The sequence below is a fragment of the Rhinoderma darwinii genome, chromosome 8 (genome assembly GCF_050947455.1).
Source record: "Rhinoderma darwinii isolate aRhiDar2 chromosome 8, aRhiDar2.hap1, whole genome shotgun sequence".
In the NCBI taxonomy this organism is placed as follows: domain Eukaryota; kingdom Metazoa; phylum Chordata; class Amphibia; order Anura; family Rhinodermatidae; genus Rhinoderma; species Rhinoderma darwinii.
In genome coordinates, this window is record NC_134694.1 from 32520599 (window position 1) to 32533568 (window position 12970).

Sequence of the window (12970 nt, forward strand, 5' to 3'; positions counted from 1 at the left end):
CACGTGAAATCACAGGGGCTGGTGATGGTACCCATGGCAACCGGACGCCAGACAATGGCTTCCGGGCTGCCATGTACAGAAGCCTATGAGGACCAGCCGGAGGGTGGTCGTCGTAGGCTTCCTGTCAGTGTGACTGTGACGTCACACTGACAGTTGGAATGCATTACACTACGTGTGTAGTGTAATGTATTCCAGCAGCGATCAGAGCTGCAAGTCTAAGTGTCCCCTAGTGGGAAAAGTGAAAAAAGTAAAAAAAAGAATAAAAATGTTTTAAAAAAAGTGTCAAAATCAAAGTTATAAGTGATATAAACAAGAACTGCTTATTTTTCCTATAATAAGTAGGAAAAAAATTAACATTTAAAAAAAAGTACACATATTTGGTATCACTGCGTTCGTAACGACCCCAACTATAAAACTATAATATTATTTTTCCCGCACGGTGAACACCGCAAAAAATAAATAAACGAAAAACAATGCCAGAATCACTATTTTTTTGGTCACCACCCCTCCCAAAATACAATAAAAAGTGATCAATAAGTCGCATGTACGCCAAAATAGTACCGATACAAACTACAACCCGTCCTGCAAAAAACAAGCCCTTACACAGCTTTTTTGACTGAAAAATAAAAAAGTTATCGCTCTCAGAATATAGTGACACAAAAAATAATTTATTTTCTAAATAAGTTATTTTATTGCGTAAACGCTGCAAAACATAAAAAAAACTATATACATATGGTATCGCAGTAATCGTACCGACCTGCAGAATAAAGTATAATGGTCATTTATAGCCCAGGGTAAACGCCGTCAAAAATAAATAAAAATCATTGTCAGAATTTATGGTTTTTGGTCACCTGGCTTGCCAAAAAATGGCATAAAACGTGATCAACAAAATCGCATGTACCCCAAAATGGTACCAATGAAAATTACAGATTGTCCCGCAACAAATAAGCCCTCACGCAGCTCCGGTGGTGAAAAAATAAAAAAAGTTCCGGCTCCCAGATTATGGCGATGCAAAATGTGCGGAGCGTTCCAAAAGCGGATAGGATTGGGTGCAATTTATAAGTGCGACACTGACCACATATCTGTGGATTATTATTTATTTACTCCATTATTATACCCTCTTATTATGCCCTGATGTACTCTGCTCTGCCTACATATGCCCGCACATTATAAACTGAAATACCAGCAAAACGCCAGAGCTACTACCAAGCAAAATATGCGCTCTAAAAGCCAAATGGCGTCCCTCCCTTCTGAGCCCTACAGCGTGCCCAAACAGCCGTTTACGTCCACCGATATGGCATTGCCATACCCGGGAGAACCCGGTTAATATTTTATGTGGTATTTGTGGCACAAACTGGGCACAACATATAGTGCACTAAAATGGCACATCAGTGGAAAATTGTAATTTTCACTCTGCACCATCCGCTGCGCATTAAACCCTTCGCGCACCATGACTTAATAGGATGTCGTGGTGTGGGATATATGGAGCGTCTCACGCGCTGAGCCCGCGCCATACGCTGCGGGTGTCAGCTGTGTATTACAGCTGATACCCGGGACTAACGGAAAGAAACAGCGATCACGCTGTTACAGGAGCCTGTAAAAATCACAATATACTGCAATACATTAGTATTGCAGTGTATTCTACCAGTGATCTAACGATTGCTGGTTCAAGTCTCCTATGGGGACTAATAAAATATGTAAAAACAAAAGTAAATAGTTATTATTAGTGGAAAAAATGTAATAAATATTTAAAGTCCAAAAAAAAACCCTTTTCACATTTTTTCTCTAAAGTAATGTAAAAAAATAAAAAAAATACACAAAATTGGTATCGCTGCGTCCGTAAAAGTCCAAGCTATTACAATATACCATTATTTAACTCACACGGTGAAGGCCGTGAAAAATAAAGAATTTTAAACGGCAAAATCGCAGTTTTTTGGTCACCTTGGCTCTATCAAAAAATGTAATAAAAAGTCTTATGTACCAAAAAATGGTACCAATAAAAACTACAGCTCGTCCCGCAAAAAATAAGCCCTCACACCACTCTATTGACGAAAAATAAAAAAGTTGTGGCTCTCGGAAAGCGGGAAGGAAAAACGAAAAAGAAAAAAGCAAAACATGGATCAGTTCGGAAAGGGTTAATTACTTTCTAATGAAAAAACATTTATGACCACATGTGGCGTATTGCCGTACTCGGGAGAAATTGCTTTACAAATGTTGGGCGGCATTTTCTCGTTTATCCTTTGTGGAATTGAAAAAATGCAACATTTTAGTGGAAATAATGTTGATATTAATTTTCACAGCCTAATTCTAATAAATTCTGCAAAAGACGTGTGGGGCCTAAATGCTCACTATACCCCTAGATAGTTTCTTTAAGTGGTGTAGTTTCCCAAATGGGGTTACTTTTGGGGGGCTTCCACTGTTTCGGTCTCTCTTTGCAAATTCGACATGACACCCAAAAACTATTCCAGCTAAATTTGTGCTCCAAAAGCCAAATAGCGCTCCTTCCCTTCTAAGCCCCGGTGTGGGTCCAAACAGCAGTTTATTACCACATGTGGGGTATTTACCTAATCATGAGAACTTGTTTTACAAATGTTGGGGTGCTTTTCTCCTTTATTCCTTGTAAAAATGAAAAATGTCTAAGTTCTTACAGAAAAAAAGTTGATTTTTACCTTTACAGACTAATTCCAATGAATTCAGCAAAACAACTGTGGGGTCAAAATGTTAACTTTACCCCTAGAAAAATTCCTTGAGGGGTGTAGTTTCCAAAATAGGGTCACTATTGGGGGGTTTCCACGGTTTTCATCCCTCCAGTGCATTGCAAACGCGACACGGCACTGAAAACTATTCCAGCAAAATCAGAAATCCAAAATCCAAATGGTGCTCCTTCTCTTCTGAGCCCTGCTGTGGGTCCAAACAGCAGTTTATTACCACATATGGGGTATTGCTATAATCGGAAGAAATTGCTTTACATATGTGGTGGGGTTTTTTCTACTTTATTCCTTGTAAAAATTTAAAATTTCTAAGTTTTTTCACAAAAAAAAGTAGATTTTCATCTTCATATACTAATTCAAATAAATTTAGCAAAAAAACTGTGGGTTCAAAATGCTAACTATAGCCATAGATAAATTACTTGAGGGGTATAGTTTCCAAAATGGGGACACTTTTGGGGGGTCTTTACTGTTTTGGTACCACAAGACCTATTCAAACCTGACATGGTGCCTAAAATATATTCTAAAAAAAGGAGTGCCCAAAATCCACTAGGTGCTTCTTTGCTTCTGAGGCCTGTGTTTCAGTCCATTACCGCACTAGGACCACATGTGGGATATTTCTAAAAACTGCAGAATCTGGGCAATAAATATTGAGTTGCATTTCTTGGGTAAAACCTTCAGTGGTACAGAAAAAATGTATTACAAATGAATTTTCGAAGAAAAAAAATGAAATTTGTAAATTTCACCTCTACTTTGCTTTAATTCCTGTAAAACGCCTAAAGTGTTAAAACACTTTCTGAATGCTGTTTTGAATACTTTGATGGGTGCAGTTTTCAAAATGAGGTGACTTCTGGGGATTTTCTAATATATAAAGCCCTCAAAGCCACTTCAGAACTGAACTGGTCCCTGAAAAAATAGCCTTTTGAAATTTTCTTGAAAATGCGAGAAATTGCAGCTAAAGATCTAAGCCTTGTAACGTCCTAGAAAAATAAAAGCACGTTCAAAAAACGATGCAAACATAAAGTAGACATATAGGAAATGTTAACTAGTAAATATTTTGTGTGGTATTACTATCTGTTTTACAAGCAGATACATTACAATTTAGAAAAATGCAGATTTTTGCAAATTTTCTCAAAATTTTGGTGTTTTTGACAAATACATATTGAATTTAACGACTAAATTTTTTCAGTATCATAAAGTACAACATGTGACGAGAAAACAATCTCAGAATCGCTTGGATAGGTAAAAGCATTCCGGAGTTATTACCACATAAAGTGACACATGTCAGATTTGCAAAAATCGGCTGTGTCCACAAGGCCAAAACAGGCTTAGACACTAAGGGGTTAAAGTGTAGCTAAACGTTCGACAAACTTCTGACATGACATAGTGACATGTCAGAAGTTTGTATTGGTGGGGGTCCGAGCACTGAGACCTCCATCAATTGCTAGAACAAAGCAGCTGAAGCACTCGTGTGAGCGCTTAGCCGCTTTGTGTCTGTTCGGCTATTTCCGGATATAAGTGTATCGGTGTACTGACTGATAGAAAGCCTATGAGCCCGTACACCGATACATTTATGTCCGGAAAAAGCCAAACAGAAACGAAGCAGCTGAGAACTCACACGAACGCTTCAGCCGCTTCGTTCTAGCGATTGGTGGGGGTCTCCGTGCTCGGACCCCCACCAATACAAACTTCTGACATGTCACTATGACATGTCAGAAGTTTGTCGAACATTTAGCTACACTTTAAGGATCAGGCTTATCTCACCTAATGTCCATCTTTTAATACCATTTTGCTTTCAGGGGCAAAACGCTGTGCTAATTCATTACATAATGTATCGTTATAGGGGTTGGATCTCAATTTTTCTAAAAACAGAGCTTAAAATCTGCTTTCCTTCACGCAACCATCGAGTTAAAGGGGTTGATTTAGCTGGTCACTGCTGGTCTGGTTTCTCTCAACCCCGGCGATCATCTGTGATCAGCCACTGCAGGGGAAATATAGCCTTACATGGTGATCATTCAAATGAATTGCTGTCTATGATATGCATGGATGTGCCCGTTCTGCAACAGCATCTCTCAGTTCTGGCACATAGAGGGCGGTCCCAAGCTGGGGTTCCTCTATGAGGTCCATATGCGCTAATAGGGCATAAGTAGAAGGGTTGTTGTCCTGAGACAACCTCTTTAAAATATACAATTCTGGCTGCCTGCAGCCACTACTATGGGGAAATTACTGAAAACAGATTTATTGAGTTAAAATCCATATGCTGTATTCTGATACTAGGAATGGCTGCAGGCAGCCAAACTGATATCCTTTAACACTATGGCTGTGCGGAGGGAAGCAGGATGGTGGTGCTCTATAACAAAATGGAGCTTCGATCTTCAAAAAGATGTATTATGAAGTTAATCATTACAGAATTTTAGTCTTTAGTTAAAAAGTGGACACTCACTTCAAAATGCTGCCGAAAATTATGGTCTCATTCCTAAAGTACACAAAACTTGCACATTATTTATTTTATAAGAAAAAAAAGTACAAATGAATGAAAAGAATACAACTTGAACAATGTTTTTGCCACTTTTTGTAAATTGTTTACGTGAACTATAAATGAGTTGAGAAATGTACTGTTTTTGTTGTCTGAACGAGAAAATTTACAAAATGTGTTTTGTTTTTAATAACGGATATTGAGGTAAAAAACAGCATGAGGTATATATACAGTTGATTTTAGTAACTAGATAATTTATTCTCCATCATATAAAACATTACATGAGATCCACGTGAGACGGAAGAGTTTTTGCGAATATAAAACATTCACAATCATTGTTCATTGTGACATTATAAAATAATGTCATTACAAGTTTTTGTATCTTTATCTTATCTTGCCAGTGTCCAATACGCTTGGAACTAATGGTTGCAGTCTACATCTTATTTGATTCATGGTTGGAAGGTAGCTGCTTTAAAATGATTTATGGTACAGCTCTCAAAATAGTGCGGAATTTTGTGTCTTATCTTTCTCAGAAGGCCAAAACAGCCCATTTAGTCCATTCTAGAACAAAAGGCATTCAAATATAGCAGCAACAATATTCTTATAAATCTTATTAGATCTAAGGCCTCATGCATACTGCGGAGCACATGTACGAAGGCACATAGGGTGGCTGCCGTTCCGTTTTACTGTAAGCGCTCCGCGTGACTCCTTATGGTGCTCGCCATGTCATCGGGTAATTCTCCCCTAGAAAAATAACATCATCATGTGGTGTCCACTGGAACAAGCCACAATTTATCCTCTGTTGGATTCCTACAGAGATACAATATGGCGCCACAGAAATCTTTGGGTACCTTATTCTGACTCCTTACAGCTTGGAGTTTGTACAGAGCCATACTACATCCATGTACATGAGGCCTTAAACTTTTTTGTGAATTAATCCATGACCTATGTTTGGATGAGCATATCCCCTGGAAAGCTTCTGAGAAACAGAACTGTAACATTTTATATAAGTTTATGTGTAAGTGTAATCTTTTGAGATGAGTAGTGAGATCTGAAAAAAACGTAACCATTTGGTTTTCGTAAGCCTTTGATTTTTCAATATTTGCAGTGGCTCCATGGATGTTGAAATATACCGTATAGAAGGGCAACATGGTGGTGTTCGTCATAAAGTGTTAAGTTGTTGATTCCAGTCTAAATCTTTGAAACAATATTTTACTGTTTTCCAGAGTTTAATGAGGATAGGCTGTTTGTCCATCTTGAAATTTCGGGTGTGAATATTCTGTATACAAAATTCACACTACGGCAATCTCCATGCCATGTTTTGTAGAGCATCAAGTTTAAAGAGTTTTCTTCTGTGTGATCTGGTAACATGTGTCTCGGAAAGTGGAGCAATGCCGATAAATGTACATGATGCAGGAACTGTTGATGTATCAGTGTGTCTGTGAATATGGAAGCATGTTTTAGCCAATGTATTACTGTTAAATTCTATGCTGACAGAATACAGTCTCTAACTTTAGGAAAAGAGACAATTATATTATCCTTCATTTTTCCCATTCATATTAAATGTTTTCTGTAATATTACTTTGGCAGAGGAGCATTAGGGTATGTGCACACGCAAAATCAAAAACGTCTGAAAATACGGAGCTGTTTTCAAGGGAATGAAAAACGGCTCCAAAAACAGCCCAAGAAGTGACATGCACTTCTTTTTCGCGGGCGTCTTTTTACTTGCCGTTTTTGAAAAACGAGGCTAAAAAAAACACCCCTTCGGAACAGAATGCCGTATTTCCCATTGAAATCAATAGTCAGATGATTGTAGGCGTTCTGCTTCCATTTTTTCAGGCGTTTTTCGAGGCGTAAACGCCCTGAAATACGCCTGAAAACACTCCGTGTGAACATACCCTTATGATAAACATGTTACAGTTTAAGGGGTTGTCTAATGAAGACAACCCCTTTCTATAGGACGTCGTAAAGTCTCTGGTTTAGGACCCTCTCTATGAACCAGAGCCGGGAGAACCGCCCAGAAAGAGCAGCTCCTGCACTAGTGGATCTGGCAAGTCCATGTATTATATATTTTGCAATTCATGTGAATTTCCAACATGTAATACTACATCGCCCCTGTATGACTGGCAGCAGCTACTCCTGGTAATAGCAAATAATAAATAGCAAGAAAATGCCATGAGCCATGTTTTATGTCTATGAAATACATGAAGGGCATTGTTCACACTGCAGTCATGGATCCTGTTAAAATGCAATCCATATAACAGATATGATAAATTTTTATCAGTTTTTGAAACTGCTCCTAATAAATCACATTTACTTATAATGGGTCCATCAGATTTCTATTTTTACTAGTCAATTTTTAGGCCCCTTGTACACGACCATAGTAGTTTTGTGGGCCGCAAAAAACCTTTGTTGTGCCTTCGCGTGTCATCGGGATTCACAAAAAATATATATTCAACCAGTAGTGTGAACCCGCAAATCCGGACTGTAAAATGACTTGTCCCGAGTTTTTTTGCTGTCCAGATTTGTGGCCCCAGCACTGATTCGTGGAAGCCACGGTCGAGTGAATGGGTGTCACAACCGTGGGGATTTTGGACTTACTGGACCACTCCACTGTAACTGTAGTAGCAGCTGGCCGAACAAATATTATCGGAATCTGGCTTGTGCCGGATTATTGGACTCGTCACGGACACGGGACACCGATACAGAAGTCGTCACAGATACAGGACTTGACACCGGACACTGAATACAGGAATAGGCTATGGAACCTTTGCAGACTAACACAAGGTTAGAAACAACATTGCTCAGGCACTGAGGAAGTGGGCAGAGTTCCTTAAAAAGTCCAGGGTGTGCTGAGATAGGCTGGGCGCAATATTCCTGGTGCGCGCGATGGCCCTTTAAGAACGGGGACGAGCGCGTGTGCGCACCCTACGGGCACAGTCCGAAGAAGTGAGCAGAGTGTGCCAGCATCCCTGGGGAAGAAAATGCCGGCGGAGATCCAAACATCTGCGGTCGCAGCAAAAGCGGAATACCGGTGTTCAGCAACCGTGGGCATCACAATGGATCCACAATTTATCTACATTTTTGTGGATAAATTGCTGATGCAAATGCACAATCGTGTGAATGAGGCCTAACTCTGCCCATAGGTGGAATTGAAAACCACACAATACAGAACCATGATGCCAGTGTGAACATAGCCTAAAATACATTTTAAAAATTATGAATTTTATAGTCCTTTCCCAAACAATATTTTTTTCTCTCACCTCAGGAGAATTGTTTAACTTGTTGGAAAAAGCATCATTTAAAACTCCAAAGCTGCCATTTACAGCATGAGCCAGTTCTTGTTCTATTGCCTTGTGCGATTTGGCTGCATCCCGAATTCTGCATATGAACAAAGATCATTATGACAAAATGTTAGAACATTTCGAAAAATTTTAAAATTCATCCATGTTTAGTGGATGGGACAATCACTTTAAGACCTGGTTCACACAGGTCAGTTTCTAAATCATTTTTGTTCTTAGCCAAAGCAACAAGTGGACACAAAAAGGTTAATTAAAAGGCCGTATGCACAAGAGCATTTAACACAGATCTTGAATGAGGTGGTAATGCATTTCAATGGGGTGCTGCGTACCACCATATAAAAATACACAATGTTAGTTTGTGCCCTTGGCGGCAGAGGAGAAATAAGAGACCCATCCCTCTTTCACACGAGGACTGCTTAAAGGCTCTAGGATTACCTGCGGCAAATAATAAACTTGTATAATTATACATTCTTCATCAATGTTATCAAATGCCTATAGGACTACATGGAATGGGAAGACGTCCTTCCTCGGAGTATCATAGGTGTGGATGTGAAGAGACTGAATTTTTCCAAGACCCAATCCCATTTATTCCGGCAGTTTTTTTTCTAGTTCTTTTAAGTGAAAAGGAGTGGCCTAAATATTCCCAAATTTTTCTTAGAGGAACGCTACTTTTGGCCTACAAAATAATAGCCATGAGGTGGATGGACATCCTCCTAAGATACCACAATGGATCATGTAAACCACTCAGTAAACCATAATATGCCCTATGAAAAAGTGGTATATGAAAACACGGTCCTAAAAAAATAAGTACTGAAGGTCTGGTGTGATTCTCCGGTCACTCAATACAATCCCCAGTCCTTACAAAGTCAATTGTCCTCTGTGTTGTAAAGGGTTTTATGCTTAAATTTAGATCCTACTACTTACTCTCTGTTAACTTCTTATGCTTAATGTAGATAACTTCACGTCATGTCTGTGTTCGATTGTACCATTTTATTTTATTCCAAAGGGATAATAAAACAAACTATTGTGGTATGCATATATTGGTTTTTATGTATGCTCCATGTGATGCTATATATCAAACCAAGAAGAACTTATTTAAAACAAAATCAATCTATCCAACTGAACCTCACATGAAACTAAGCGTCCTGTAATACGGTGCAAAAGATTTTTTTTTCAGGCGGAATCTCCACTGCGGTAATTACTGCAGGAAAAAAAAAAAAGTTTATACTTACCACCCGGGCATTGACATGGCGATGCATCCCTCTTCTCTGAGTACAGCACGGCCGATTCTGCAGCATAAATTGACATGCTGCGGATTAAAAAAACCGCACCGCAGGTCAATTTATGAACGGTTTTTCTGCAGATTTTATTTTGCTGTGTGGATGAGATTTGTTCAAATCTCATTCACAATGCTGCTGTTGTAAAAAGCTGCAGATTTTAAAGGAAGGGTGTCGCGAAAATTTTTTTTTATATCAATTTGCTTTTAGTGTTTTATTAAAAAATTTTTATTTATTTGTGTGTTTGTGTTTTACTTTTTTTATTTTTTTACTTTTTCTTGTCTATGGGGGCTGCCATTTTTTTTTCCATCTCTGTATGTGTCGATTAACGACACATACAGACATGGAATACGGCACATACAGCCCCATAGAGAATGCGAACGGGACCCGTTCCATTCACTATGCTGTACGCCGTCTGTGTGGGAACGGCGCATGCGCCGTTCCCACACAGTCCAAATAGAAGGTCTTCGGCCGAGCGACGTCCGGCGCCATTTTCTTGTGGACCGGAAGCCGCGGCCGTACAGTAAGATTACTACTTCCGGTCGCGGCTTCCGGACTTGTGTTCTAATGCAAGCACTTGGAGCGGAGGGAGCAGATGGAGCGGACGGACCGGCGGCGGCAGGAGCAGGTAAGTTATTTCTGTGTATGTACGTGTTTTAGTGTGTGATTACTACTGTATGTAAACCTACTACACTGTGTGTTCGCTCAAAAAATGGCGACACACAGTGTAGGAGGTTTGACCGTTCAATCCCCTCCTTTCTCCTGGCACTAGCCAGGATAAGGGAGGGGGGATTCTGTGAGCTCACTAGAGCGAGTGTTTTCTCAAAATTTTGCAGCATAAAGCTATGTGGTTGCTTTACCACATGCCAATGCTGCAATTTTGGGAATTGCTCCATCTAGTGACCAGCACTGGGAAATGTTATAAATTAGAATCTAATTTATAATATTTCCTGACTCGTGAAAAAATTAAAAAAATTAGAACAATGTTTAATCATTTATACACTAACTGTTTAACTAAAAAAAAAAAATTTTCTAGCGACACATTACCTTTAAGCAATGACACCAGTTGCAGAAAATCCACAGTGTAAATACTGTGCGTATCCCTACCCAAACTGTCCTGTGGAAGCACCTGAACCTGGTGTCATAATGAAGCTCACTGAGTAATACCTGCTAATAAGATTCTCTGCAGAACTGGCAAGTTGCTGTAGATGAGCTAGTTCTTCTTCACTAAGGTACTCCATCGATTGCTGGGAATGAAGTCGTGGTCGAGGCACAGCCCTATAGTTTTCACCTTTTCTTTTGTCCTCCCATGATTTTAAGGTGCTTTCAAATGCCTATGAAAAACAGAAAATGTATCTGTTATGAAAGGGAGTGTTTCATCTTATTTTTTTTTAACAATTAACGCCTTCTCGCCGCACCCTTTTGCTGGTACAATACACTGGAATACTTCTCTATTGTAGTGTATGGTACTTTTAAAAGTCTTCTTCATTAGATTCCCAGCTGCTATGATAACTCATTGGCACCCCACGTTCTCGTCGCTGGGGGCTGATGGGGTGATAGAGGGCCCCCCTGTCTAATGGCTTAAATGCTGTGATTGCAGCATCTAAGTGGATAAATGGCTAGGAGCAGAGTTATGGATAATACTAAATATTTTTTTACCTTTTACTATAACACATGCCATTCCCAATAGCACCAATATTAGAATCAGAGGATACAAAAATTTATTATCAAAAGTGCTTTTTCTAGCTAGATTATTATTCATTAGAAAATGGTCATCAAGAGATCAATGAATGGGAAAAGTTGGTGAATAGAGTTAAGAAATTTGAAAAAATCTGGTCTAAAATAAGTAACAAAAAGGTATCTGTAAAAAAAACAAAAAACTCATTATTCCAATTAAGCGATCCTGGTTGGATGTGATTAGAGAGAAGTATACTTTATTGATTTTAGGACCTGTTCACATCAGCGTTGCTTTTCCGTTCATGGGTTCCGTTGCAGCTTTCCGTCGGAGGAACCGATGAACGGAAAGGGAAACGGAAACCATAGCTTCCTTTTGCATTACCATTGATTTCAATGGTAATGCTTCCGTTTGCCATGGTTTCCGTTTGTATCCGTTCTGTAAAGTTTCAGGTTTTTTTGTGGAAACCATAGCACAGTCAACTGCGCTATTGTTTCCGCGAAAAAAAAACGGAAACTTTACGGAACATAAACCAAGGCAAACTGAAGCATTACCATTTAAACCAATGGTAATGCAAACGGAAACTTTCGTTTCCATTTTGCTTTCAGTTCATGGGTTCATCCGTCGGAAAGCTGCAACGGTACCCATGAACAGAAAACCAACACTGATGTGAACCCAGCCTTATTTTATTTTTTTCCTCCTTTTTTTTTTTTCCTTTTCTTCCGGCTCGGTTAGGAGATAAGGGGCGAAGAGAAGAAGAAAAGGAAAAAGGAAATGAATTGTTGCTTTGTAATTTCATTAATAAGGAATTTTGTAAGGAATTTTCAAATAAAGAATTAGAAAAAAATAATAATGTTATTTCCAGTGTCCGTTTGCAGCATTAGAGGACCATTTACTCCAGCATGAAGTCAGAGATATTGTATTGATCATGACAATCGTTTTCACAATGCATTGACAGCAACCATATGCTAATGAGGCAGAGCTATTACCGTGACGCTTTCAACGTTTTTTTACCTTCGTTCTCCTCAACACATTATGCAGAATGAAGAGTAGAGGCAAATAACTAGTGTACATAATTCCTACATTTGTAGAGTTTGGGGAATGTTTATGGCTTTCTTTGTCTAGTTCTCGAATGCAGGAACCCTGCACATACCCTGTCTCTTGTAAGCATCTGAGCTCGGTTCTTGTGCTGGATCATTAGGACTCCAGGGGGTTGAACCCAGGCTTCTCCATCCACTTGTATAGGAACCCCTTCTTCTCCCAAAATAGTAATCTTTACCACACGACACTGATGATATGAAAATAAATAAGACAAAGTTTCAAACTTCATCATCAAAATTAATTATAGAAAATAATAATAAATATATTAAAATCTGTATAATCTTGTTTATGGAATACATTTTCTTTTCAATTTATCAGATTTCACACCAAATAAATTTTTACAAGCAGTTATCTGTTAACTACGCTAATATATATGACTCCTTGAAATGTTACTAATAATAGAATAGAATATTTGTGCATACCATTCACTA

The 12970-nt window shown here is 38.9% G+C and overlaps 1 protein-coding gene across 6 annotated transcripts in view; it reads right to left on the reverse strand.

Moving 5' to 3' along the window:
• The window catches only part of LOC142659435 (diacylglycerol kinase eta-like), a 257916-nt gene that overhangs the window by 51403 nt on the left and 193543 nt on the right, over window positions 1-12970 (reverse strand). For all 6 annotated transcript variants that reach the window (XM_075835574.1, XM_075835573.1, XM_075835568.1 and 3 more), the window contains 3 exons: window positions 12592-12726; window positions 10931-11097; window positions 8448-8565 (listed from right to left, as the gene is read on the reverse strand). In XM_075835574.1, the coding sequence (XP_075691689.1) occupies window positions 8448-8565; window positions 10931-11097; window positions 12592-12726 (420 nt within the window). The remainder of the gene's footprint in view (window positions 1-8447; window positions 8566-10930; window positions 11098-12591; window positions 12727-12970) is intronic.